The sequence below is a fragment of the Eubalaena glacialis genome, chromosome 14 (assembly GCF_028564815.1).
Source record: "Eubalaena glacialis isolate mEubGla1 chromosome 14, mEubGla1.1.hap2.+ XY, whole genome shotgun sequence".
NCBI lineage: Eukaryota > Metazoa > Chordata > Mammalia > Artiodactyla > Balaenidae > Eubalaena > Eubalaena glacialis.
The window spans coordinates 78,922,014-78,948,326 of record NC_083729.1 but is presented as its reverse complement, the minus strand read 5'-3'; the positions used below and the strand labels follow the sequence as shown (position 1 = coordinate 78,948,326).

The window sequence follows — 26,313 nt, the reverse complement described above, 5'->3', positions numbered from 1 at the left end:
CTTGAGAAAGACCAGCAAATGTTTCCCTAAGCTGTCCTTAATAACTGACCCAGGCATGACCCAGAACAGCCTTTCTTCTGACATCATCCGTCTGAGGGCAAAGTAAATGTTGTGCCCCACCCTGACCCATTTCCCCCATCACAGCTAACAACTCAGTTAATTTCCGCTCAGGCACCCACACTTTCTCTCACACACTAGCCCTTCTGCAGCCCCCATCCTCCTTTGTTTCCCTGTTTTTTGTCTAGTCATTACTTCAAAACTCCTTCCCCCCTTTCCATTCCTCATTCCTTTATTACAGCTGTGAGTCAAGTTATGAAGTTAATCATGGTTGAAAAGATTAAAAGTAACAGCCTTGTATCTGAGGAGTTGTAAGTTCTGAAGCAAAATTAAAATGCAGTGAAGAACCTGCCCACTGCCATAGCTCTACTGTCTTCAGAAAAGCTCTGCTTATTTCTTCATCCTTATGTGAATGTGCTGTTTTTCCCCGATAATAACACAAGAAAGAACATAATTTCAAGCCAAATAATTTTCCTGTGTTGTTTAATACTATACTAATTTTCTAGTATAAGGTTACCTAGGTTTTCCTAAGCTAGCTTTGAGATCAAAGTTCACTACATGATGTGTTCTGCCAACGTATGTGCTTACTGTGCTCTGAGTTCCAAACCAGGTGTCCAAAGGACATTTACAAAAATAGCCTCTTTTTAAAGTTGGGGTCTTCCTTTTTTACAATATTTATGTAGACTATGTAGTAAATTCAAATAAAAACATTTAAGTAAAGCCTTGTGAGTGTCGTTTAAGATAAGGGCAACTTCTGGAAGTGCGATAAGCATACCTTCTCTTGTGCGGCTCTTTATTACAACTGTGTCCTAATTTCTGTAAGTTAAAGGACTTATGCTGTGAGGTCCAGGTAAGCTGGTAAAGTTAAAGTTCTGACTGGTTAAATTTGCCATACTGTACAATTTTGTTACTATGGATTAACTAATTCATTAAGTATTTACTGAGTAAATACTTAGGTACAGTTCACGTCTGGGGCACAATTTGTGTCTCTCCTTTTGAGGAACTCTTAAATTCAGCTCTAGAAATACCACGGGCTTGTTCTGTAAGGCAGATTTTCTGATCACCTGCAATTCAATGGGGGTGTTTTTAACAAAGTTTCTTTTACTGAAAAGTGGTGACCCAAAGGAGCTATTATAATTTAAAGCCATGACATACAAAACCCCTCACATGCATTATATTTTAATCCTCACACTAAAAAGAGAGTTGACATTCTACTGAATTAACAACTGCTAAGGCTAACTGATAACTCCAGATTTTTGGATCTCTTGCGTAATTAAAAGTAGTTTATCTTGTAAAATCTGCAGATATAATGAAAATAAGACAAGAGTGAAGTTTTGCTTTGAGGACATACAAAAAGCACTAGTGGAAAATCTATGCTACATGGTCAACAAACTCATTTTGGGCCTTCTCTAGAACCATCTAAGTTGTAGCTACATGCACCTTAGCCATCCGTTTTGTCAATACAGATATAGGTTCTTTCAAGATGCGAGTGATCACAATGTTCAACTCGATTATAATCTAATTTTCTGCTGTTGCAGTGGAACACTCAAATTAACTTATAATTAAGTATAAGCTACTTCATATTGAATTTATTTTTCTCCTCAGTTTCATTCTCCCCATTTTAATGCTTAGGTTGGAACTGTCACCTGCTTCCAAAGAGCAGCATTTAGAATGTTAGGGAGTTTTTGTTAAATACAAAAATTTCAGTTTTCCTTACATTTTTATGTATGATTTAAAAGTACTAAATAATTAAAGTTTTGGTTTTAAACATGTTTCTTGGACATAGATTTAAATTACATGTGTATACTGATGTCCTGGGAATTCATAACACTTGAAAAAACATAATTTAGCCACAATGAAAAATAACTCCAAAGGGGTCAGGGCGCTCGCATTTCTTTATCCTGTTCACAGTTCACTCTGAATATGAGCACTCACATCCATGAGTACTTAGAAGAAAAACCCCAATGTGAGCTTTACTGTTTCCACCTATCCTGGGGTAAGCTATATATTTCCCCCTGTAGACCTAGAGAAAGACAAGGAAATGGGCACCTCTTGTTCCACAGTGTGTCAGTAAGCACCTGCAAGCTGCAGGGGGACAGGCACAGGGAGGCAGAGCCCAAAGCCAGCAACAGTTTTAGTGAAAAGTCAGAAATGACTCTACGTAAGTTAGTGGGTTTATGTTGTTTATAATGAGTTTAGTGTCTGGCAATGACAGAAGCTTTGTAAGCTCCTCTTCTCAAGAGCATTACAAGTTTGTCAAGTGAGGCTGAGTTTGGTAGGATTTCTTAGAAAAAATAACCTCAGCTATGAAGACCGAGACTGGCATCTTCAAATAATTTTCTTAACCGGTTTTTCTTTTTTTAACCTGAGGGGCACGATGGGGAAAAAAGGGGTACCAGGAGAAGAGACAAGGCTGAAACGTGTTTAAAGGACTTCTGAGCTACCTTATAATTTTCCAGTAGTTGCCAGAGAGGTCCCATCTTTAATTTATACCCCCCTCCCTACAAATCTTTCTGCAAGCCCTGCAAGAAGAGGCCCCACTTCTATGCACTGACTTGAAATTGGCTGTCCAGACACTGAACTAGACAAGCCAGTATTTCACAGGACAAAGAAGAAACCAAACCAGTGGCCAAAGGAAAAAAGAACTCAAAATGAATGTCTCCACACCTGCTGCTCTCTTACCCAGCGCTCCCCTTCATATTGGGTGTTCTTCCCACTCTGAACACTGCCTACTCACCTCTCCCTACAGGAGTTTACTTCAACACAGAGGGAAGTACAGAGCAATGAAAACCCTACCCAGGATAACAATATACTCTGAAATACCAGGCACGACACCTTCTTGGAAAAGCTTTTATTGCCTCATTTTCATAATATTCTAAATGATTCCCCTCCTGGTTTTCATATCACCTTAAGGAACTGATCTCTTATAGAAATATCTTTTAAAATATCATGACACACACATAAATTGAATTATCCTAAAACAATCTGGAATCCCCAACGTGTCTCCTATCATTTCCTTCTGTGCTATCAACTCAAAAATCTACTGGGAAACCAATGGCCGTATCACCCTTAAAATCAAAAGTATTACTATCTGATTTTAAACAAGTAAATATGCTCAAAATAACTATTATTAAAAATGTGCAAAGATAGCCAAATACTAAAGATAGTAAAAAAGTGATTTATAAAAAAGAAAGTGTTCTGAGTCAAAAGTAATGAAAAGCACAAATGGTAAAAGTACCAAATCCTGGTCTGCTATAATCTCTCTAGCTAAATGCAGCTGAGTAGTAGCTATACGGTTGCCTGTAGCAATGGTAGTTTTATGTATTCCTCCACTATTATTAAATAAAATACTATTGTTAGTTCACAGAAAAGCAGACAGCATCCAACTGCATTCTTTGAAGAAGAAGAATGCAAGTAGTAACAGTCAATCCAAGCCTATTTTTTAAAAAAAATGTGTATTTGGCTTTTAAATGCTTACTTTTCTTGATTACCTGATTATAAGAGTAAATAGGTAATTATAATATTTAAGAAAATGTACAAGATTAGATTAGAAGATTTGTAAAAATTGGGGTTCACTCCACTATTATTGTTCCTGATAAGGAAATACCTGTGTTGGGAAGTTAGCTCTATATATCTACATATTAAAATGGTCTTTCAATGAAATACAGATACTATTTTGATGGTCAAAATTTAAAAGTCCTATACACAATTTAAAAATATGTAACCTTTCATAGCCCTCATGTATAAACCATATCTGTCACATTATTTTGGTTTGCAGTATATTTGATCTTATACTTTCCTGCTTGTTTAATTTAGGTATCAAATGCATCTGTTTATACACAAAATGCCACAATGATGATAATTTCTATTCTGTGTTCTATGGCTCCTTTTAATTGACACTCAAACAACTGTCTAAATATTAAATAATCAGCTAAAACAGATTATTCTGACTCATTAAAGAAAAAATTTAGAAGTCCTTTTATGTCACCATGTTTCTTCATAAGAATAAAATCGTATAAAGTCAGATTGTGAAAAATTTCTAAAATCATTCTTTCTTCTTGGTTTTTACTTCTTATCAAATCAGTATAAATAGAACACAATACAACCATGCTATTTCAAAATTAAACTCAATTTGTTACAAACACATCTAGGTCTTCATTAAAAAGGGAGGGATGGGGATATATGTTTATGTATGGCTGATTCACTTTGCTGTACAGTAGAAACTAACACAACACTGTAAAGCAACTATACTCCAATAAAAATTAATTAAAAAAAAGAAAAAAGGTAAAAAAAATAAAAAAACAAAAAAGAAATGAGAAAGAGTCAGATAGTGTAGACATCGACAATATAATAAGATGATATTATGAATAACCTTGTGCCAAGTTCAGAAATTTATACGGATGTATCCCTAGGAAAATAAAAATTAACAAACTAACACAATTAAAAAAAAAAAAAAAGGGAGGGACTGTATCACTTACATGTATGAAAACCTAAAAGCTGGAGATTGCCCTAACCTCCCACTTTTGGAGAGTAAAGAAACCAAAGAGTAAACCAAATGAAAAATAGAAAGCAAAAAGCTTCCAGCAGGGAATGCTAGAGAACTGATGCAATTATGAACGGAATAATATACTGCAACACAGATTTCTAGAAGTGAGAAGAAAATGTTGGTGAACAAAAGTGCTTTTACTTTTTAAAGCATAATGTTCTTAATATAAATTGTAAGAGATTTATTAAACAAGGAACTGAAAGATTAATTACCTATCATTAATTAGAGGTAAAGTTACATTTCATTTAAAAACAACAACAAAAATCCCTGAAGGCTTTCTAATTAGCTGCAGTGCAAGTCAGCTCAAATGTAAGATTTAAGAAAAATTTCAGGAGTCATGCTTAATGCTTTTATGTTCAAAGCTTTCCCACCGTGTTTCTTCCACATTCCTACCACTTCCTCAACAAATCCTTCATGTTTGCAATCCCATATGACCTCTAGCGCTCACTTCTACTACCAGCTTGATGGATTTTGATAATTACATACTGTGCTACTTCCCCTCTTAATTCTTCCTGCAACCAAAAACTAGTTAGTTGTCCCAATCTACCAGATTTCGTAACTATGAGGGTTTTTAAGAACTTGCGCTTAACTTCAAAATCACACTGCTTATCAGATTTGGTGTTTATAAAAAGATCCCTGAGACTATACCCAACCTGCTTGTAAAGTTTTTAATCATCTTCACTATGTCAGATGTTGTTTTTAATAATATCTAGTTTTGAAGGATCCTCCATATCCTCAAAATCAAAAGCCTCTGGAGCAATCTTAAATTAATCTTAAGAAAGGAGGCAAATCTTAGGTTGGGGCCTTAGAGTCCCAAGTTGAAAAAGGAGACAAAAATATAGACAAAGACTACAAAGTTATTTTAAAAATTAACCTTCCGTACACTTTCTTACTAGCTATGTCAGGTATCGGTAAATGCTTACTAGTGGTGACAGTACTATCTGCAGGGATATATCCTCTCGCTCCTAAATGTTCCAAAGGGATGCTGGTTAGAGGAGTGAGATCCTTAAGTCCTAGAGGAAGGTACAAGCTGGTGGTACAGAGGAGATATGCAGGAAATGCAGGGGCAAAGAAGGATAGCAAATTGAGCATTTAGAAAGAAAAATATAAACAGGAATAGAAACAGAGATACAGTTATTATGTGAATCTAATTCCCTACCTTCCAAAATGACGTGAGTCACTCCTGAACTCCAGAATTCAAAAATGTTTTAATTACCATGACTTGGCAAAACAGAGGGGGGAGGGTGTTGAGAGGGGACACATAATAATATCACATGGACATTTACGTATAACTGTAACACATCAGAGCTGATAATGTGTTTCACATATATACCTAGAGGCATTCAAAATACTTAACACCTGGCAAGGCATAGGCAGCAATCATTGAGCATGGACACTGGTCAGTATTCCACACGTGGTACACCTGCTGATGTCAGCCCCGGATCTAGGACACGACCTACATGATTAAGAATCAAGCACCTCAGTATCAAAGATTCTTGCCTGCTTGCTATTTTTCACTTTGAAATGTCTGGGTGTGCTATGAGTGGGAAGCGAGGTAGATGCAGTGCTCATGCAGACTAAGAGCCCATGAGGAGGGAGAAATCCTTAAAATATTCCACAAATACTAATATGAAAAAATGGTATGGCCACTGCCTTGAGCTATGTTCCAAAAGTTGGGGAACTAAACGAAGGCATATAACTGAACACAACTTATGAGAGACAGACCATAAAACTATTTGTAGATGGTATTTAATTTTCAAACTGTGTATCAGGTACAAAGGAGTATAAATAAATTGTATTTACTTTCTGGAAAAAAATAAAGGCAAGGCTGCTGGTAGTTGACTCTCATTTTTAAAAATGAATAATTAGCTTTTCATTCATGGAGAGGACTTGAATTTCCACTGGATTCCCCAATTTTAGATGTGGAAAACCGACACATTGTCCTGTCCCAATGGGGTGATGGAACTACTACACTAGGGCCTGCTGGCTAATATAATAATGATTTTAAGAATGCCACGTTTACAACAGGGAAACCCCTCCTTATTATATCTAGGTAAATAAATTCTCAAACTTAACAGAATTTAAATCAAAGAGAGATTATTCCAACTTTCCCACAACAACCAGGACAGAGATGCAATCAAGTCAGCATTCTTCACACTGTTATCTGGGACTGTTCCAAAAGGAAGCAAAATCACCTTTGTAGAATAAAAAGAACAAATTAAGAACACAAGTAAAATGTGACAATAGTGTTCTGAGGTTCCCCAAGGTGCAAGATGAGAGCATTTTTGAGTTGTTAGACGGTAAAATTTGATTTGAGAACTACATAATGTAAATTTACCAACTGTTTGAACTATAAATCTTATAACAACTTTAACATCAACTAGCAGTGTAAGTGGAGATAACAGTGAACCTGTACTCTTACAGCTGTAACAGCAGGGCTGTAGTGGAGACAGAATAGGACAGTGGTTAAGTAGGGACTCTACAACCCAGAGGGACTCTGGCTGAGTTCAAACACCTGACTCTGCCCCTTCCTAGCTGCGCGTCTTTGGATACACTATTACTTTACTTCTCCTGAGTTTCAGTTAATTTGTTTTGAGTACATTCAGGGGCTTATGAGTTGAAGCAATGTGCAAATGCTTGTGCCCAAACTCTCCGAGTTCTACACCCACAGTTCCAGCTCTCATGGCTCACTTTATCTACTGTTACCAATGGTAAATGGGGGGAAGGGGACTCTTTGGGGTGCACTCATCATTTCTTGAAGTTGGATATATGCTGAATCAGGTGTCAAGTAAAATATCCAAAAAGCTTTCAAGCCAAGATTTTCTTTGTGTATTATTCTGGGTCCCTGGCCACTGGCAAAGATCAGAGGAGGAGGAACTTCTAGGGACCTCAAAGCTCTGACCTATGAAGCAAGAGATATGATCTGATGAAAACCCAGGAAGGTCAGTGATATGTTACAATGAGATGTGACAATGGATTTCTACTTAGTATATGACCAGAGATTTTAAAATTTCCTTGTGAAGGTTTCCTTATAAAAGAGAAATCAATCAGGCAGCTAGAATACTATGAAAAGAGATGTGTTGCAGGTCGGGGTGCTTTAAACCTTTTCACCATGTGTTTACTGAAGGCTCCTGAATTTGTATAAGATTCCACGTTGTGCTTTAAGCAACACGGCAAGAAAGGCTACTGTGGACAAATAGGGGGCATCATCTCGTACACGTGCAGCCTCTCTCCTAGGATGTGTAAAATTTGCTGTTTAAAGGTAATTTAACAGTTATCACACAAACAGTATCAGTACACTTAGCAGGAGGTAGATGATAGTGACATGGCTTTATTTATGTTAGAAATAATATACTTTACCATATCATTTAGACACAGGCTGCTTCACTTACCACTTCTGTTGATGTTTCTGCATGTTCAGAAGTAACATGTTCTTGAAGAGATGTCTCCGTATAGCCCATTTTTCCACAATAGGGACAAGTAAAAGACTGTGGCTGCTCTACAGAGAAAGCTTCCCCACCATAGTACAGATCTGAAAAACAGAGTGGAACTGCATTGAGAAATAATTATTATTCGTTTTTTAAAAATATATAAAAATGTAATCATGTGGTACGATAATGTAAAAAAAAAAAAGGGTGCCTAAATTCTCCACCAACAGCCTCACTTTGTCAAGGAGTGCTTAGGTACCTCTCTGTTTACCTCTGTAACATCCTTATTCTCCCAAGGACTCTATGTCACTCTTCCCAAATTCCTTCTCTACTTGCTACTACAGCCTTAAGAGAAAAGCAAGCAAACAGCTTTATATCCCTTCATTTAATTTTGAAACATCTCTAATTTCACATCTGGTTCTAATTTTATTGTAATTTATTTTTTTCTTTATCTCTGTATATACTGTGGCAACACCAAAGTCAATACAAAGAATCAGCAGGATATATCATATACGAGAATACAAGTGCTCAGAGGGAAAGAACAGATGACAATGATCAATATGCCAACTCCTAGATGCAGCTATTTATCTACAGAACATACCATTCATATAGCAGGAAGGACCCTAAGCATTCAGTTCTTATAAACGCTAACTTGAATGGGGAACTACCACAATGTACTCTGCCCAACTTGGTTACTGAAGAACTGACCAATTAGTGAGAGTCCGTGGGAATAATTTGTTTGCCTGATTAACACATGTCAAGGAATAAGTCTATTTTTCTCCATTAGTAGCACAAAAGGAAATGCAATCTAAAGTACACTTAGTATGTTACGTCACCTCATTACAAAGATCTCATTATTTAACATGAAACAAATACCTACTTTAAGAAGATATGATCGTTTTTGTGAGAAGAGAAAATGAAAGAAAGTGTTTACTACATGATAGATTCGTGCACATTCATTTTTAGGGAAATTAAGACTATCTTAAAAATATTTACCCATTACATATATATTGACCATATATTATATGCATAAGACTTGCCAAGTGAATTTGGGGTAGGTGGAGATAAACATAAAAAAAAAAAGAAGAGAACTTTCTTACCTGATAAAGGGCATCTACAAAAAACCCAGAGCTAACATCATACTTACTGGTGGAAGACTGGATGCCTCCCCACTAAGACCAGGAACAAGACAAGAATGTCCACTCTTGCCATTTCTATTCAATATTTTACTGGAGGATCTAACCAGAGTAATTAGGCAAAAAAATGAAACGAAAGGCATCGAGATGGAAAGGAAGAAGTAAAACTCTCTCTATTAGCAGATGACATGACCCTGTATATCAGCAATCCCCAACCTTTTTGGCACCAGGGACTGGTTTCCATGGATGGGGGCGGGGGGGGGGGATGGCTTTGGGATGATTCAAGCACATTACATTTATTATGCACTTTATTTCTATTATTATTACATTGTAATATATAATGAAATAATTATACAACTCATCATAATGCAGAATCAGTGGGAGCCCTGAGCTTGTTTCACTTGCCACTCACTGATAGGGTTTTGATGAGTCTGCAAGCAATTGATTTATTATGGTCTCTGTGCAGTCAAGCCTCTCTGCTAATGATAATTGGTATTTGCAGTCACTCCCCAGTGCTAGCATCACCGCCTAAGCTCCACCTCAGATCACCAGGCATTAGATTCTCATAAGGAGAGCGCCACCTAGATCCCTCGCATGCACAGTTCACAGTAGGGTTCCCACTCCTATGAGAACCTAATGCCGCCGCTGATCTGACAGGCAGTAATGTGAGCGATGGGGAGCGGCTGTAAATACAGATGAAGCTTCGCTTGCTCGCCCGCCGCTCACCTCCTGCTGTGAGGCCCGGTTCCAGTAGCTGTGGGGACCCCTGCTGTATATAGAAAATCCTAACGAATCCACTAAAAAACTATCAGAACTCATAAGCAAGTTCAGCAGCATTACAGGATACAAGATCTATATATAAAAACCTATTGTTTTTCTGTAATTTGCAATGGACAATCCAAAATAAAAATTAAAAAAAATTCCATTTACAAGAGCAAAAAGAATAAAACATTTAGGAATACATTTAATGAAAGAAGTGTGAAACTTATCCTCTGATAGCTACAAAATTTTGCTGAAAGAAATGAAAGATGACTTAAATAAACAGAAAGGTAGCCTAAATAAACAGAAAGACATCCCGCATTCATGGGTTGGCAGACTTAATAACATTGCTCTCCAAACTCATCTACAGATAAAAAATAATTCCTATCAAAATCCCAGTTGGCTCCTTTGCAGAAATTTGACAAGTTGATCCTAAAATTCACATGAAATTCAAGGGATCTAGAATACCCAAAACAACTTTCAAAGAGAACAAAGCTGGAAGATGCACACTTTCTGATTTCAAAGCTTACTACATAATTGAGACACTGTGGTACTGGTATATAGGCATATAAATCAACGGAACAGATTGAGAGTCCAGAAATTAAAACTGACATTTATGGTCAATTGATTTTTCTTTTTTAACAGCTTTACTGATATATCTTTGACATATAAAAATTGTATATATTTATGGCATAAATGTTTTCATATATGTATACACTGTGAAAAGATCACCACAATCAAGCTAATTAACATCTCTATTACCTCTACATAGTTACCATTTTGTGTGTGTGTGTATGTGTGTGTGTGCTGAGAAGATTTAATTTAAGATCTATCCTCTTTGAAAATTTCCAGTATACAATACAATATCGTTAACTATGGTCACCATGCGATCTCTGGAACTTATTCATATTGCATAACAAAACTTTGTACCCTTTGACCAAAACACCCCAATTTCCCCTTTCCCTCTGGTCAACTGAGTTGCAACAGTAATGCCAAGACAATTCATTGGGTAGAAAATAGTCTTTTCAACAAATGACGCTGGGACAACTGGATATTCACATGCCAAAGAATAAAGTTGGAACTCTACCTCATTCCACACACAAAAATTAACTCAAAATGGATCAAAGATCTAAATGTAAATACTAAAATTATAAAACCCTTTGACGAAAACATAGTTTTAAGTCTTTATGATCTTGGATTAGGCAATGGTTTCCTAGATATGACACTAAAAGCACAACAAAGGAAAGAAACAGATAAACTAGACACCATCAAAATTAAAACTTATGTGCTTCAAAACATACCATCAAGAAAGTGAAAAGACAACCCACAGAATAGGAGAAAATTTCTGCAAGTCATTTATCTGTAAGGAACTTGTGTATAGAATACACAAAGGACTATTAAAAGTCAATAATAAAGGACACATTACCCAATTAAAAAATGGGCAAAGGATCTGAATAGACATTTCTCCAAAGCAGATCCACAAATGGCTAATCAGCACTAGAAAAGATGGTCAACATCACTGGCCATCAGAGAAATGCAAATCAAAACCACGTGAGATACCACCACTTCACACCCACTAGGATGGCTATAATCAGACAGATAATAACATGTGTTGACTAGTAAGAAATTACAGCATGAAACATTTAAAGCTTTTCTTATGAATTGACAGTGCCTTCTAATCAACTGTAGAAATAATCTGCTTCCTGATAACTAGAGCAAGAAGACTTGTGTACTGTTAGCAAGAACGGTCAGTTTAAACTCTATTCCTTCTTTATTGAGGCACTCTTCCGTTTCATACCTTGCTGGTTGTATTTATTTCTGAATGGCTTTCATAAATAAACTATAAGAGAAAAAATTACTTAGAATATAAAAGTAAGACTCATGTTATTTTTAATGAATTTGGAGCCTCACGTATGCTACTGGGGACAGTTTTAGAACATTTTGCCTTTACTTCTTCATACACATACACACAAAGTTCTAAATGATAATTCATTAAAATTTTAATTAAATACGTACCAAAATCTACCCTTGTTAATATGCACTGCATTGGGTGGTCAGTTGTATGCCTTGTTGTTGTTGCACCACTTTCATAACAAGATGCACAAAGATCGTAATCGTAGCAAATTAAACACTTATATCTGCGACCTCGAAAATTTCCTTTTAAACATGCATCACAGCTGACACCTATAAAAAAAAGAAATATCATTAATTAGCAGCCGTAAAAGGCCACTGTCCATTTCATTTTTATAAATAAAAAGATGCACATTTAACCCCAGATTTCCTTTCCAAAATGACTAAAAACAACACAGTAAAATGATATAGGAATTTCCAACTACATGGTGGATTTGTTCCCCTGATTTACATTCCTAATGGAAATAACTTAAAATGTTTCAAAAAATGCAGAAAAACTTATGCCTTGATGAACTAGCAAGAGGGTAAAACCCAAGTGAAAGAGGAATGGTTAAATGAAATCACTCAAGAAGTGGGCATCTATTTGGAAAAATCTGAGCTTAAATTTTCACAGCATTGCAGGACAGACACAGGAAGCAAAGACCAAGGTCTGCCATGGCGGGGTGTCTGAACAGGCAATTCCTCATAAAGCTGAGACCCTAATATACCCTCAGTATATGGGTGAGCTAGAAACCCTCCCTAGGGGATTACAACACTTGCCCGTGAAATCCCCCTCTCCCCAGGCACAAAACAACAACAACAACAAAACCCTGAAAAGTTATAACTACAAACCACTCCAGGCTTCTTATAAGTGGAGAGCCCAAATTCAGACTTCCAAATGGTTCTCAGGTCAAGAATTTAATTTAAAGTGGTCCTAAATTAGTACTGCCACCAGGCATCTGGCAGAAATAAAATTTGAAGGAATGACAGTTCATACACAAAATACCAACAAAAAACAAAACACCATCAGAAAGTAGCAGAAACAGCAGCATCAGAATGGCAAACAGTTTATAACAGAATCGAATATCAAATAACACTTAACAGTTTAAAGTCAGAAAGAGAAAAACAAATACAGTATGCTAACACATATATATGGAATCTAAGGGAAAAAAAAAAAAAAAGAGGTCATGAAGAACCTAGTGGCAAGATGGGAATAAAGACACAGACCTACTAGAGAATGGACTTGAGGATATGGGGAGGGGGAGGGGTGAGATGTGACAGGGTGAGAGAGTGTCATGGACATATATACACTACCAAATGTAAAATAGATAACTAGTGGGAAGCAGCCGCATAGCACAGGGAGATCAGCTCGGTGCTTTGTGACCACCTAGAGGGGTGGGATAGGGAGGGTGGGAGGGAGGGAGATGCAAGAGGGAAGAGATATGGCAACATATGTATATGTGTAACTGATTCACTTTGTTGTAAAGCAGAAGCTAGCACACCATTGTAAAGCAATTATACTTCAATAAAGATGTTTAAAAAAAAAAAAAAATAACACTTAACAGTTTAAAAGAAATAAAGAAGAGCTTGAAGAGGCAACCAACAGATTTGAAAATGAACTATCTAGGTATACAAAAATTAATTAAAATTTAAAACTCAATGGGCAGGTTTAATAGTAGGAAAGCCTTTTATTCACACGTGATATCCTTGTTTATGTAGAAAACCCCAGCTAAATTATTGGAATTAATATTTTAAGCAAGGTGGCTAAATACAAAAAACAATTTAATAAAACACTGATTTCTTCACTCAAAAAAGGCAAATACTGATATATTTTTAAAATGCCATTTATGATTCCACTTATATGAGGTACTCAGATTAGTCAAATTCACAGGGAAAAAAAAAAAAACAACCCCCCCCACCCCCCCAAAAAAAAACAAACCAAAGTAGAACAGTGGTTACCAGAGGCTGGGTGGAAGGGGGAATGGGGAGTATTGTTTAATGGGTTTCAGTTTGGGATGATAAAAAAATTCTGGAGATGGACAGTGGTGATAGTTGCACAACAATGTGAATGTACTAATGCCACTGAATTGTATATGCAAAAAGGGTTAAAATGATATGTTGTGCATATTTTACCACAAATGACACATATGTCATTATGTAGTAGCATTTCTGAAAAGTGCCTATGAATAAAGCTAACCAAAGGGGACTTCCCTGGTGGCCCAGTGGTTAAGAATCCACCTACCAATGCAGGAGATGCAGGTTCAATCCCTGGTCAGGGAACTAAGATCTCACATGCCATGGGGAAACTAAGCCTGCGTGCCGCAACTGGAGAGAAGCCCGCACGCTGCAACGAAGATCCCGCATGCCTCAACTAAGACCCAACGCAACCAAAAATAATAAAAATAAATAAATTAAAAAAAAAGCCAACCAAAGATATGCAGCCCTTTATGAAGTAAATTAGTAAAAATGTGTTCAAAGACAAAGAGCTTTAAAAAATAAAAATACCAGGTTCACTGACTAGAAGGTTCAACATAATATCATTCTCCCCAAATTGATCTGTGGATTCAATACAATTCTAATAAAAAATCACAAAAGAATTTTTTGTGGAACATGATAAGCTGACTCAAATTTTTACACAATTTGCAAAGGTCAAGAATAGCCAAGATATTCCTGAAGAATAACAAGATGGAGGGATTTGCTTAACACAGCAAGAGCTATTTCAAAGCTACAGTGATTAAGATAGAATGGCATTGGCATAGAGACAGACAAACTGACCAAAGGAACAGAATAGAAAGCCCCCAAACAGATGCACACATGTTGAAATCTGTTTCATGACAGTAAGGTCACTAGAGATCAGTGGGGAAAGGAGGGAGTAGACAATAAATGGTACTAGGACAGGTGATCACCCATATACGGGGAAAATAAAATTGGATCTCTTCCACAGATCCTACACACAAGAACCAATTCCAAATGGTTTAAAGACAAATGTGAAAGGAAAGTGAAAAAATCTCTGAAGACAATGTAGGGAATATTTGTATGAGCTCAGAGTAGGAAACAATTTCTTAAACACACACACACACACACGGCCCAAACCATAAAAAGATATATTCAACCACATTAAAATTAAGACTTTTCCTTCACTTTTTAATACCCTGGAGTGATAGAAGAGACAAGGCCCAGAAACTGGTGATAAATACAACATACATGACAGACAAAAGTAAGGTATACAGAATACATTAAGGAACTCTCACATATCAGTAAGAAAATGACCAACATCCAACAGAAAAATGGGCAAAGACCTCAATGGGCACTACAAAGAACAACAAACACAAATGACCAATAAATATATGAAAAGACTCTCATCTCATTAGTCATCAAAAAAGTGCAAATAAAACCATCATGAGCTATCATTTTACATCTACCAATCTGGCAAAAACTTAGAAGTCTGTTGATATCAAGCGCTAGAGAAGACAAGGAGCAACAGAAACTCTTCTACGCTGCTAGTGGGAACATATATCTGCACAAGTACTTCGCAAATTTTGTTCATATTCTAGTCAAGTTAAACATGTACAATTACTGTCACTGCAATTTCACTCTTAAATCTATTCCCTGGGGAAACTTTTGCCTAGGAGCACCAGAAGAATGTAAAAGAATGTTCACAGCAGTTTTTGCAACTGGAAAGAAAAAAAAAGGCTGTTAACAACCCAAAGGGCCATCAACCATCCATTACAGAATGAATTAAAAATGAATGAATGATAGCCTAAAATAGTGGGTGAAGACAGGCATATAACCAAACTAAGTTATAAAGCAAGTTAGAAGATAGGTGCCATGGAGAAAAATAAAGCAAAAAAGGATAAACAGTGAGGACAAAGAAAGCTTCACTGAAAAGATGGTGGGCAAAAAGATGGAATACTTCAAAATTTGCCTATTCAAAATAGCTTCCAAGCATGACAATGCTTTAAGCACAACACTGAAGGTATTGAAAAGGGCTAAGTATCTATTCAGATTCACAAACGAAAGTTTAATGTAATAGGGTACAATAACTTTGTCAAACAAAATGTAGTGTGAACTGAGCTAAAGAGGTGCCTGAAAGGCAAGCTCAGTTTTGAACATTAACTTTTTGGCATGTCCCATCCACCATTACTCTGCGGGCCCCACTTTTCTTTCTGTGGTGGGGATGCCCACCGACAAGTATAAATGAGCAAAGCTTAAGGCGGCTGGGGGTGGTGATACCGCCAAACACTGCATCAGTTTCAGCAGGGACATGCTGATGACGCCTGTCCCTTGCCTGTTCTACTCGGCTGATAAAATTCGAAGCTATCTAAATCTAAATGCTCTCCTAAGGGGTGAGGATGTCAAGTGGTGTCAGGCTTCACCTACAATCCAGCTGGAGTTCAGTAACTGTGAGCCCTTTAAGAAACTGGGGTTCTTTTAAAAAATTATTAACTATTTTTGATGGAATCATTTCTAAAATGTATGTTTTTGGGGAATTCCCTGGCAGTCCAGTGGTTAGGACTCGGTGCTTTCACTGCTGGCGCGGGTTCAATCCCTGGTTGGGGAACTAAGATCCCGCAAGTCGTGTGCCCCTCCCCCCCCAAAAAAAGACATTTAACAACTTTTGTGATTCAAGGTCATTATTTCAAACACAAATATATGTTTCAGTCTGACCATTAAACATTATATTAGGTAAGTTCTCAGCAGGGTTTCTTACAACATAAGTAAGAGTAACTTTATAATAATCTATAGCAGCAAGTATGCTAGAGAAGATTTGTTTTGGTGATGAGTGTACTATGAATAAGAAGTCAGGGAAGTAAAAATATTTTATCACATATAATTTTCCATACAACCTGCTACTCCTTCTCATTGTAACAGCTCTGCCAATTTAATACTTCTAATCTGTCATCATAAGCTTTAGTCAATATCTCACTTTAGAGAAGATTCCATACCACCTCTCGACAGTAGCTCGAAGTCTCTGAATAAAAGCACAGAAGCATGAATAGGCTTTGCCACAGTTTCTCAACAGCAACCAGCCTCCCTCTGCCCCAACTTGAAATTACTAAATCTCATTTAGCTTTGAAAAGAACCTCAGATTTCTCACTCAAAACAGACCCTCTTCCAAGTATACCTGTCAGAATTCACTCTATAACACAGACTAACAAAATTTGCTCCCTTTGTGTCTACTACAGGTGCTTTCCTATCAGGGAAAACAAGCCAGCTCTTCAATGCACAGTCGCTTGGTTAATAACAGTGTTCTACCTGGTACCAGGAGACTCAGGAAAATCTGAAACAGAACATATACGTGGCTTACGTAAAACGATCAATTCCTTGATAGGAAGAATGAAGTTGCTTCTGGTGAGATAACGATAAGATATATTTAAGATGCTAAGAACTAAAGTTCCTATGCAAGAGGGAGGGGGTGTGGGGATATATGTATACATATAGCTGATTCACTTTGTTATACAGCAGAAATACAACATTGTAAAGCAATTATACTCCAATAAAGATGTTAAAAAAAAAGTTCCTATAGAAAAGTATCATTTATAATAGAAACAAGAATTCAAATATTGTCAAATAAAATATCACCTTGAAGAGGCAAGGCTGGAGAACCACTACGTGTTAGCACTGAGATCTCCTGGATTTAAAAAATGTTAGGTTTCAGTTACTCTCTACTATATACACCCTGCAAAAACTGAGTTAACCAAATAATAAAACACGCAACTCATCCTTGAATAATCTAGCTTTAGCCATATTGTCATAAACAAATTCGGACAATCACTACTTTGTAACATGGCAACTAGCACAAGCTACATCCTTCTTTTTTTTTTTTAATTTTATTGAAGTATAGTTGATTTACAAGGTTGTGTTAATTTCTGCTGTACAGAAAAGTGATTGTTATACATGTATATAGTCTTTTTCATATTCTTTTCCATTATGGTTTATCACAGGATATTGAACATAGTGCTATACTGTAGGACTTTGTTGCTATACAAGTAGGACCTTGTTGTTTACCCATCCTATATATAACAGTTTGCATCTGCTAACCCCAAACTCCTGATCCATCCCTCCCCCTCCCACCCCCTTGGCAACCACAAGTCTGTTCTCTGTACCTGTGAGTCTGTTTCTGTTTCGTAGATAAGTTCATTTGTGTCGTATTTTAGATTCCACATATAAGTGATATACGGTATTTGTCTTTCTCTTTCTGACGTACTCTGCTTAGTATGATTATCTCTAGGTTTATCCATGTTGCTGCAAATGGCATTATTTGATTCTTTCTTTATGGCTGAGTAATATTCCATTGTATATATGTACCACATCTACATCTACACAAGCTACATCTTAAAGTTATGGTGGGATATTTGTGATTCCCCATCTGATCAAGTTCACCTAACAAGACAAACAAAAATGTTAGGAAATACAGCTTAGCCTCAATTTTGACATGCCCATGTGTGAAACTTACACAAAAAGAATGGTGTATATCTGACAACCCTTATCTATAATAGGTATATCTGAACACATTCATACCCTCAACACTTACCTTTATATTTAGCAGTTCTGTAAAATAAATACATAAAAGCTATGAACTAAAATCAAAGGAAAGAATGCCCTCTAGTGGGAACAGATGTTTAAAAATCCACTGAAATAATAGGTAAAGTCTTTTTCCTTTCTTAATTTCTTAAAATAAACAAAGGTTTATTTACTTATATATATATTACGTGTACATTATATATACATTTATATATCTTTTAAAAGAAAAACCCAAAGGTTGATACAGCTTTTTCTTTTGATTTGAATGAATTTTTAGGTAGGGAACAGAGAGGTGGTGGGAAGGGAAGGTCGACAAAGGGAAAGCTACCTGTCAAGATACACAGTGAAAAGAACACAACAGGAAGAGACTCCACATGAATTTGAAGCCCTGGGATTATTCAGCCTTTGCCACTGACAATCTATTTTGACTTCTAGATGCCATGTAATTTGGAGAGAAGGCCCTCTTTTTACTTCAGTGAATTCTCTCTTCGGGCCCTATGCATCTCTAAATAAGTGTGACTTTTAAAAAAAGAATGTGTGTGTGTGTTACATGCTATTGAACAATTTTAATATTAAGATCTGCACAGAGAACTATGCCACTAAAATAACTTGACAATGATAAGGGCAATTCACAAAGAGGCTCTTTGCATTTAGATGGTTGAAGAATCATGCAATCTTTTGAAGAGGATCTCAGATGAACACAAGCAATTAAAGAAATGAACTATTATAATTCAGTGAACAGCAGAAGTAGCCAGAATTAAAGAAGATGGTCAAGGGATATTTCTAGAAGCAAAATCGCTGGAACCTAAGACAAATTTTATAATGCTTCACAAGCTAGGAGCCTAGATCAGGAGTAGAAAGCTCTTCCCCCTTCTATTAAAGAAACATTGGGGGAAACAGAATCAATCATGCCTTGCAAAGGTAAAGTAACTCTAGGAGTTCGTTTGTTTTTAAAGAAAAAAGAAAGCCCTACTCAATTATTTTTAGAATTAGGAGTAGAATCCCCCCCCACTCAATTAAATACACATGTAACTCTATACATGTTTATTTTTAAAAAATCTATGCCATATGATAAAGGGAGAGACTCAAAAGGAGAGAAAATTGGGTAGAGAGACCCATACAAAGACACCATTCAAGAAAAGACCTTTAGGACTTCCCTGGTGGCGCAGTGGTTAAGAATCTGCCTGCCAATGCAGGGGACAGGGGTTCGATCCCTGGTCCAGGAAGATCCCACATGCCGTGGAGCAACTAAGCTCGTGAGCCACAGCTACTGAGCCTGCTCTCTAGAGCCCTTGAGCCACAACTGCTGAGCCTGCGCGCCTAGAGCCTGTGCTCCGCAACAAAGAGTAGCCCCCGCTCGCCCCAACTGGAGAAAGCCCGCGCGCAGCAATGAAGACCCAAAGCAGCCAAAAATAGAAAAATTTTAAAAAATTTAAAAAATAAATAAAATTAAAAAAAAAGAAAAGATCTATAGTTAAAGAGATTCCAGGGGCAGAGAAAAGAGAAATGAGAAGTAGCGTATACAGCTGGGGAGGGTACGATTTAGAAGAAAGAGAACAGGGTGATGGTGAGGAACTTTAGGGGAAAACATGGAACAGCTTGGTAAATAGATCTTGTAGTATGTGTGTTCTTCACACTTAGCAAACTTGCTTGAACCTGTGATACATTTACCCGGCCATTTAAAACAACCTTTTCTGTACTGGGACTCAGCTTTCTAACTTTTGCTTTATTGCTTTCAGGTGGAATTCTACAAGTTTGGTGACATGTAACAATAAGGAGCATCCATCTATCCTTCCACTACTATATATTGTGCCAAGATACAGCAATGAGTAAAGGTCTTTGCTACACAGAGCTAATACTCCAGTGGTATTAGTAGCAACTTCCATCATTATTTATTGTGTGCCAATTTTCATAATTACTTTATTAATCTTCACAACAAAGTCATGAGGTAGTTGGAAAATACGATAAAACTTCTTTCATGGCTATGGATGATTCAAAGCTAGTTCACGTCTGTCCAACAAAGTGGACAGAAAGGCAGGGGTTGGACATTATATTTAAGGAGTTCCTTATGCATTCTGTCAAAGAGGGAAGTTTAATTCATTTCTAAAAGTTTTTAGTGTAGTGAAATTTGGTCCATTTTGGAACAACTGGCTGTTTTGCTTGGTTTTAAAGAACTGTTCTATGCTCTTATTTCGTAGAAATGCATCCCTGGCCTGCGAACAGAAACCTACCTTAGTAACAATGGACTTGCTCATGAGTAAGCTTAGTTAGGAATAGTCTTTCAGAACCTCTCATCTGGAAATAGAGAAGCTTCTATATTACTCAATCTACTATTATACTCAGCCATGATTAGAGCTATTTTCTGACTCACACATAAAACGAAGGAAGAAGAGGTGTGTAAGGAATGCCTGGGACAAAGTGGGAATTCAGTGGGTATCTGCTGAATGAATGAAGTGGATGAAAAGAGAAAGGGACATTTTCCTAGAGTATTTAGATAAGAGCTCAAAAGAGAGAAGGGAAACAAGGATTAATGTGTGTCTGTAATAGACCTCTTAATGTAAGAATGACTGAATGATGAAAGTAGGGGGGAAAAAGAAGGGACTGAACAACAGGTACTTGTTTCCCGTAGGAGAAAGGAAAATTAAGTCAGCAAAAATACTGTGCCGAATACTTCTAGGCATCAGCCCCCATTCGGCAACATCAGCCCAGAAGAGCTTGGTTGCCAGCTGTATAAACGAAGGGTTTGTTCTTGGGAAGCAGGTTTTTATCAGCCACAGATCTGTGTTAACAATTTCATATGTAAAAGCCAAAACTAAAATCTCAATATTTTCAAATATGTGTGCAACTCCATTTAGTTACTATAAACAATGCACACTAATCAGAAACACTGCCCTGTTTTAAAGACCCTCCAGGCAGGCCAACAGGGCAAGGGCAGAAAGCTCCAGCCCTCCCAAAAAGACAAGCGCCCTTAAAGAAGGTGGTAGTTTTTATAAAAATATCTAGTGATTACATGAGCATTTTGCAGAGACTTGTAAAGGAGAATACTAGTAAAAAATATATTACGTTTCAAACCTATTGGGGCCGGTCTGAAAAATTAAAGCCTTTAAAACAGGTATAAAATGACATAGGCGACTCTCCCTCAGATCATCTCCACTAACCAATTAGTGTTTAACTGACCTTGATGCCTCAGGCACCTGAGAAGGGCTTGGTCACTGAACTGTTGTTCTTCTTTTACAGATGAATAAACTGAGGTCCACAAGCACTAAGTAGCGTGCTCCAAAGGCACACAATCATGAAGTGACAAACAGTGATTACGATGAAGGGTTACCTACTAAAGCAGATCATCTGACAACAATTAATCTGTTTTTTGTTTGGTTCAGAAATGGATGTCTTTAGAACTTTTTATTTACTATGACATAGAGATATACATTTAATGTCATGTTTATTATTCTTCCCTTAATTCTTTATTTGTGAGAGACTTTAATTTTACCTATCACATAACTTCTCTAAAATGAAACCCTGAGATTGAGGAATTACTTTCAAGGCAGGTGTTTATATATATATATATATATATTATATATATATATATATATATTTATTTCCAGAGGTTGATAATTGATCAAACACAGCTCTACCTAAAGTCACTATTTTGTTAAGTTCTTATTCTAGACTAGTGTTCTCTTAACTTTTTGAAAATCCATGTCCTATATTGGTAAATGTTTAAAAACATTACCATCTCCTTTATTTAAAATTTCAGGGACTTCCCTGGTGGCGCAGTGGTTAAGAATCCACCTACCAATGCAGGGGACACGGGTTCGATCCCTGGTCTGCAAAGATCCCACATGCCGCGGAGGAACCAAGCTCCATGTGCTACAACTACTGAGCCTGCGCTCTAGAGCCTGCGAGCCACAACTACTGAGCCCACGCACCATAACTACTGAAGCCTGTGCTCTGCAACAAGAGAAGCCACCGAAATAAGAAGCCCGTGCACCGTAACAAAGAGTAGCCCCCGCTCACTGCAACTGGAGAAAGCCCGCGCGCAGCAACGAACACCCAATGCAGCCAAAAACAAAACAAAACAAAACAAAGACCAAAAAAAAAAAACCTTAAAAAAAAAAAAAAAAAAAAAAATTTCAGTAAGCAAGAAACATGTCAGGCCTCACTCTTTCAAATCACAGCAGAATATCAATATGACTCAAATATATAATTTATTTTTCTTTTTTTGGTCTTTTCAAACATAAGGTAATCTGGCATACACACATCTTCAGACATGGGAATCAACAACCTATTATACATGACATAATCACATAATGAAATTCTAGAACATCATACTCCAACAAATTGCTATTATCATGTATAAGTCCCCACAAAAACAAGTTGTAAAAGGATACAAACCACATGGAAGCATTTATGTAAATTTTAAAATACACAATACTCTATAATTAGAGTTTATGGACACATACATATGTGGAAAGCACATTGAAATGTGGACGGAAAGGATACACACCAACTCCAAGAAGTGATGGCCTCTGGGAAGTAGGGAGAAAAAGGAAGGAAACAGAATGGAATCAAGAAAGGGTACAAAGTGAAATTCGTCCATATCTGCAAAGTCTTCTTTCTTTCTACATGTTTAAAATGTTTCGTTAAAAAACTCCACAAAAACCTAACACAGACAAAACTCCTCCATCCCATCTCAACTTGTACAGTAACATGGAAGGTGACAGGATGGCTGGTTTTACACTGAGGTATAAATGGGTGAAATAGTTGACCTAATGAAATTATAGAATAAAACTAATGTTTTTTGGCCCCAGAGATGGATTCTATATCCCATACTTGTTAATTCTTGCTGAAGTATCAACTAGTCACTGAGTTTCAAGCTAAGCATTCACAGAATGACTTCTCCCAAGCACAGTGTATAATCTGGGCACGCTAGACACCGCACAGACAACGTGGAGAGCGTACTAGTGGGCACTGACAACAGGCTGAAGTTGCTGTTTAGAATGCCTTCCCATTGCATACTTGGCCAGTACAGTACAAAGAGCAGTAGGGGACTTCTTGCCTTTCCTGGAAAGACAAACTACATATATTTGTGAGAGAGAAGAATGTCATTTTAAACAACTAAAGGGTGAAACATATTTAATGGGATTTGCCACCCCCCACCCCCCACCCCGGAACATCCTGCCTATAGTTTAAACACTTTAAAACTGATTTTCTGCAACTGTTTTAGGGAAAGGGGAAGAAAACCACAAGATGAATAGGGAGGGACCAGAAAACATACTATTTAATGGTTATTTGAGCTAGAAATGTCTGCACATTTATTTGTGATAAATTCACAGTCTGCACATGACAGCCCTTTCTATTATAGTGTAAAGGATTTGTCCTGCATGGATATTAGGAGATAATTTTGTATTAAATTACTGTAACAACATTACTTCAATGAACACAAGTTTCTGAGCACCTATAGGACCCATTTAGTGTTTAAAGTTTAATAGGGAATAAAGATAAGTAAACAAGGAATTAAAATACAGTATGAAGAGTAAGTGGCAGAGAACTATGGGAACACATCCAACAAATAAGAGCAATATAAGATGACCTGTTCTAGTTGGGAGAGTACAACAGAGCCCCACAATTAGCCTCACCCTGACACAACGCTTCATACCAAGCAGTCCCTGAGGTACCTTCTCTTCAAAACACTGAAATACAACTTCAGGTCCCTTTGTTCCATGTTTCCTCCACATAAAGCAGTTACTCTAAATCCGCTCTCAGAAAGCCACTACATAGCTTAAGACAAGAATCAAGTCGCTTCTGGGACTTCCCTGGTGGCGCAGTGGTTAAGAATCCACCTGCCAATGTAGCAGACACAGGTTCGATCACTGGTCTGCGAAGATCCCATATGGCACGGAGCAACTAAGCCTGTGCGCCACAACTACTGAGCCCGCGTGCCGCAACTACTGAAGCCCACGCGCCTAGAGCCCGTGCTCCGCAGCAAGAGAAGCCACCACAATGAGAAGCCCGCGCACCGCAACGAAGAGTAGCCCCCGCTCGCCACAACTAGAGAAAGCCTGTGCGCAGCAACGAAGACTCAGTGCAGCCAAAAATAAATAAACAAATATAAATAAATAAGTTTATTAAAAAAAAGAATCAAGTCACTTCTTCCTCTTTTCTTTTTTTCCTGGCTGTGTTGGGTCTTCATTGTTGTGCGTGGGCTTTCTCTAGTTGCGGCGAGCAGGGGTTACTCTTCGTTGCGATGTGCGGTCTTCTCATTGCGGTGGCTTCTCTTGCTGCAGAGCACGGGCTCTAGCCGCGCGGGCTTCAGTAGTTGTGGTACGCGGGCTCAGCTGCAGCATGCGGGCCCTAGAGCGTGTGGGTTTCAGTAGTTGCAGCATGTGGGCTCTAGGGCATGCAGGCTTCAGTAGTTGTGGCTCGCGGGCTCTAGAGCACAGGCTCTGTACTTGTGGCGTAAAGGCTTAGTTGCTCTGCAGCATGTGGGATCTTCCCGGACCAGGGATTGAACCCGCGTCCCCTGCATTGGCAGGCGAATTCTTAACCACTGCGCCACCAGGGAAGTCCCCTTCCTCTTTTCTAGGCGAACCGATTTCAAATCTAACAGGTCTTCAAAAATCCTACCTTCAACTGTTACGTTATGTTTGTGTCTGCTCTAGTTCCTTCACTGATTTTAAAGCAGAGAGACCTACAACAGATATAAAACTCTGGAGAGGACTAGGAATAACGCAAAGTACAGAGAATGCTCTAGCACTGGACGAGAAAAAGCAGTTTATGTCTGGCTTAGAAAGCACACTAGCCTACTTTGGATGTTAGGTCTGAGGCGATCATGAGTCATGCAAGGTGCAAGGTACTGTAAACTATTAGGCTGATCTTTGGGAGATTTCCTTTGAGAGAGGACATGTCTTTCTACCACTGAGAGTGATACACAACAGTATGGAATAGAAAGAAGTAAAGGACTAAGCATAAAGGCAAAATGAGAAAAATAGGCAGTGCTTGTATAGTCTGAAGCAAATCTCTAGGAAATCAAGTTAAGTAGTACTCAAATGTAAGTATCCAAAACTAAAAAAACAAAATAAAACATTGGCTTTAACATAATTTTTTTTTTGGCCACATCGCACAGCTTACGGGATTTTAGTGCCCTGACCAGGGATTGAACCCGGGCCCTCAGCAGTGAGAGTGTAGCATCCTAACCACTGAACCACCAGGGAATTCCCTAACAAATATTATTCATGTTTCTTCTTCCCTCTATTTGTGAACATTTTTAGCCGTTATTCTGAGCATGGCTCCGGTAGGGCACCATCCAGAAAATGCACCCAGGTTGACAATATATCCATAATGACTTGAAAATGCAACACTCAAAAGAATAGTTGCCCCACTTAAAAAGACTATGGCAATAACTACAACCTAAAAATTCAAGCACAAACTTCAAGAGCATGTAAACGAATAACTTTATCAGCAAGGATGTGAATCCTGCCTGACTGCGAAGAAATTACTTAACTGGTCTTTGCTTTCCTCATTAACTAAAGAAAAAAAAAAAAGCATATACTAATCTCTCTATATTGCAGGGCTGTAACAGGAACGTAAATGTTAATTTCTCTTCCCTTCCTTCACACTTCAAGGTTGTGTAAAGTAAAGTAGAGTGCTGGTTAGTACTACTGTTTCTCAGCTCCAAGCCTACCCTTCTATATTCTTTTCTGCAATGATGGTCCAGGAGGTGGTCCTCAATTGGGTCATTTTGCCTCCCCAGGGGATATGTGGCCATATATGGAAACATTTGGGGGTGGGGTGGATACTGGAATCAAGTGGGTAGAGGCCAGGGATGTTACTGAACATCCTACAAAGCACAGGACGGCCACCTGGCCCAAAATGTCAATGGTGCCGAGGCTGAGAAACAACGGTCTAGGGTTTGCAAACTCAGTTATTCATACTCCCTTGGCAGCTGGCTTCTGGTTTACGTTCTGCCAAT

At 37.7% G+C, this 26,313-nt stretch overlaps 1 protein-coding gene across 1 annotated transcript in view; it reads right to left on the bottom strand.

The window, feature by feature from the left end:
* KCMF1 (potassium channel modulatory factor 1) overlaps nucleotides 1-26,313 on the bottom strand; it is a 73,990-nt gene that overhangs the window by 17,380 nt on the left and 30,297 nt on the right. Inside the window, exons 2-3 of the mRNA XM_061210649.1 lie at nucleotides 11,943-12,110; nucleotides 7,996-8,135 (exon numbers count right to left, since the gene is read on the bottom strand). Of these exons, the coding sequence (XP_061066632.1) occupies nucleotides 7,996-8,135; nucleotides 11,943-12,110 (308 nt within the window). The remainder of the gene's footprint in view (nucleotides 1-7,995; nucleotides 8,136-11,942; nucleotides 12,111-26,313) is intronic.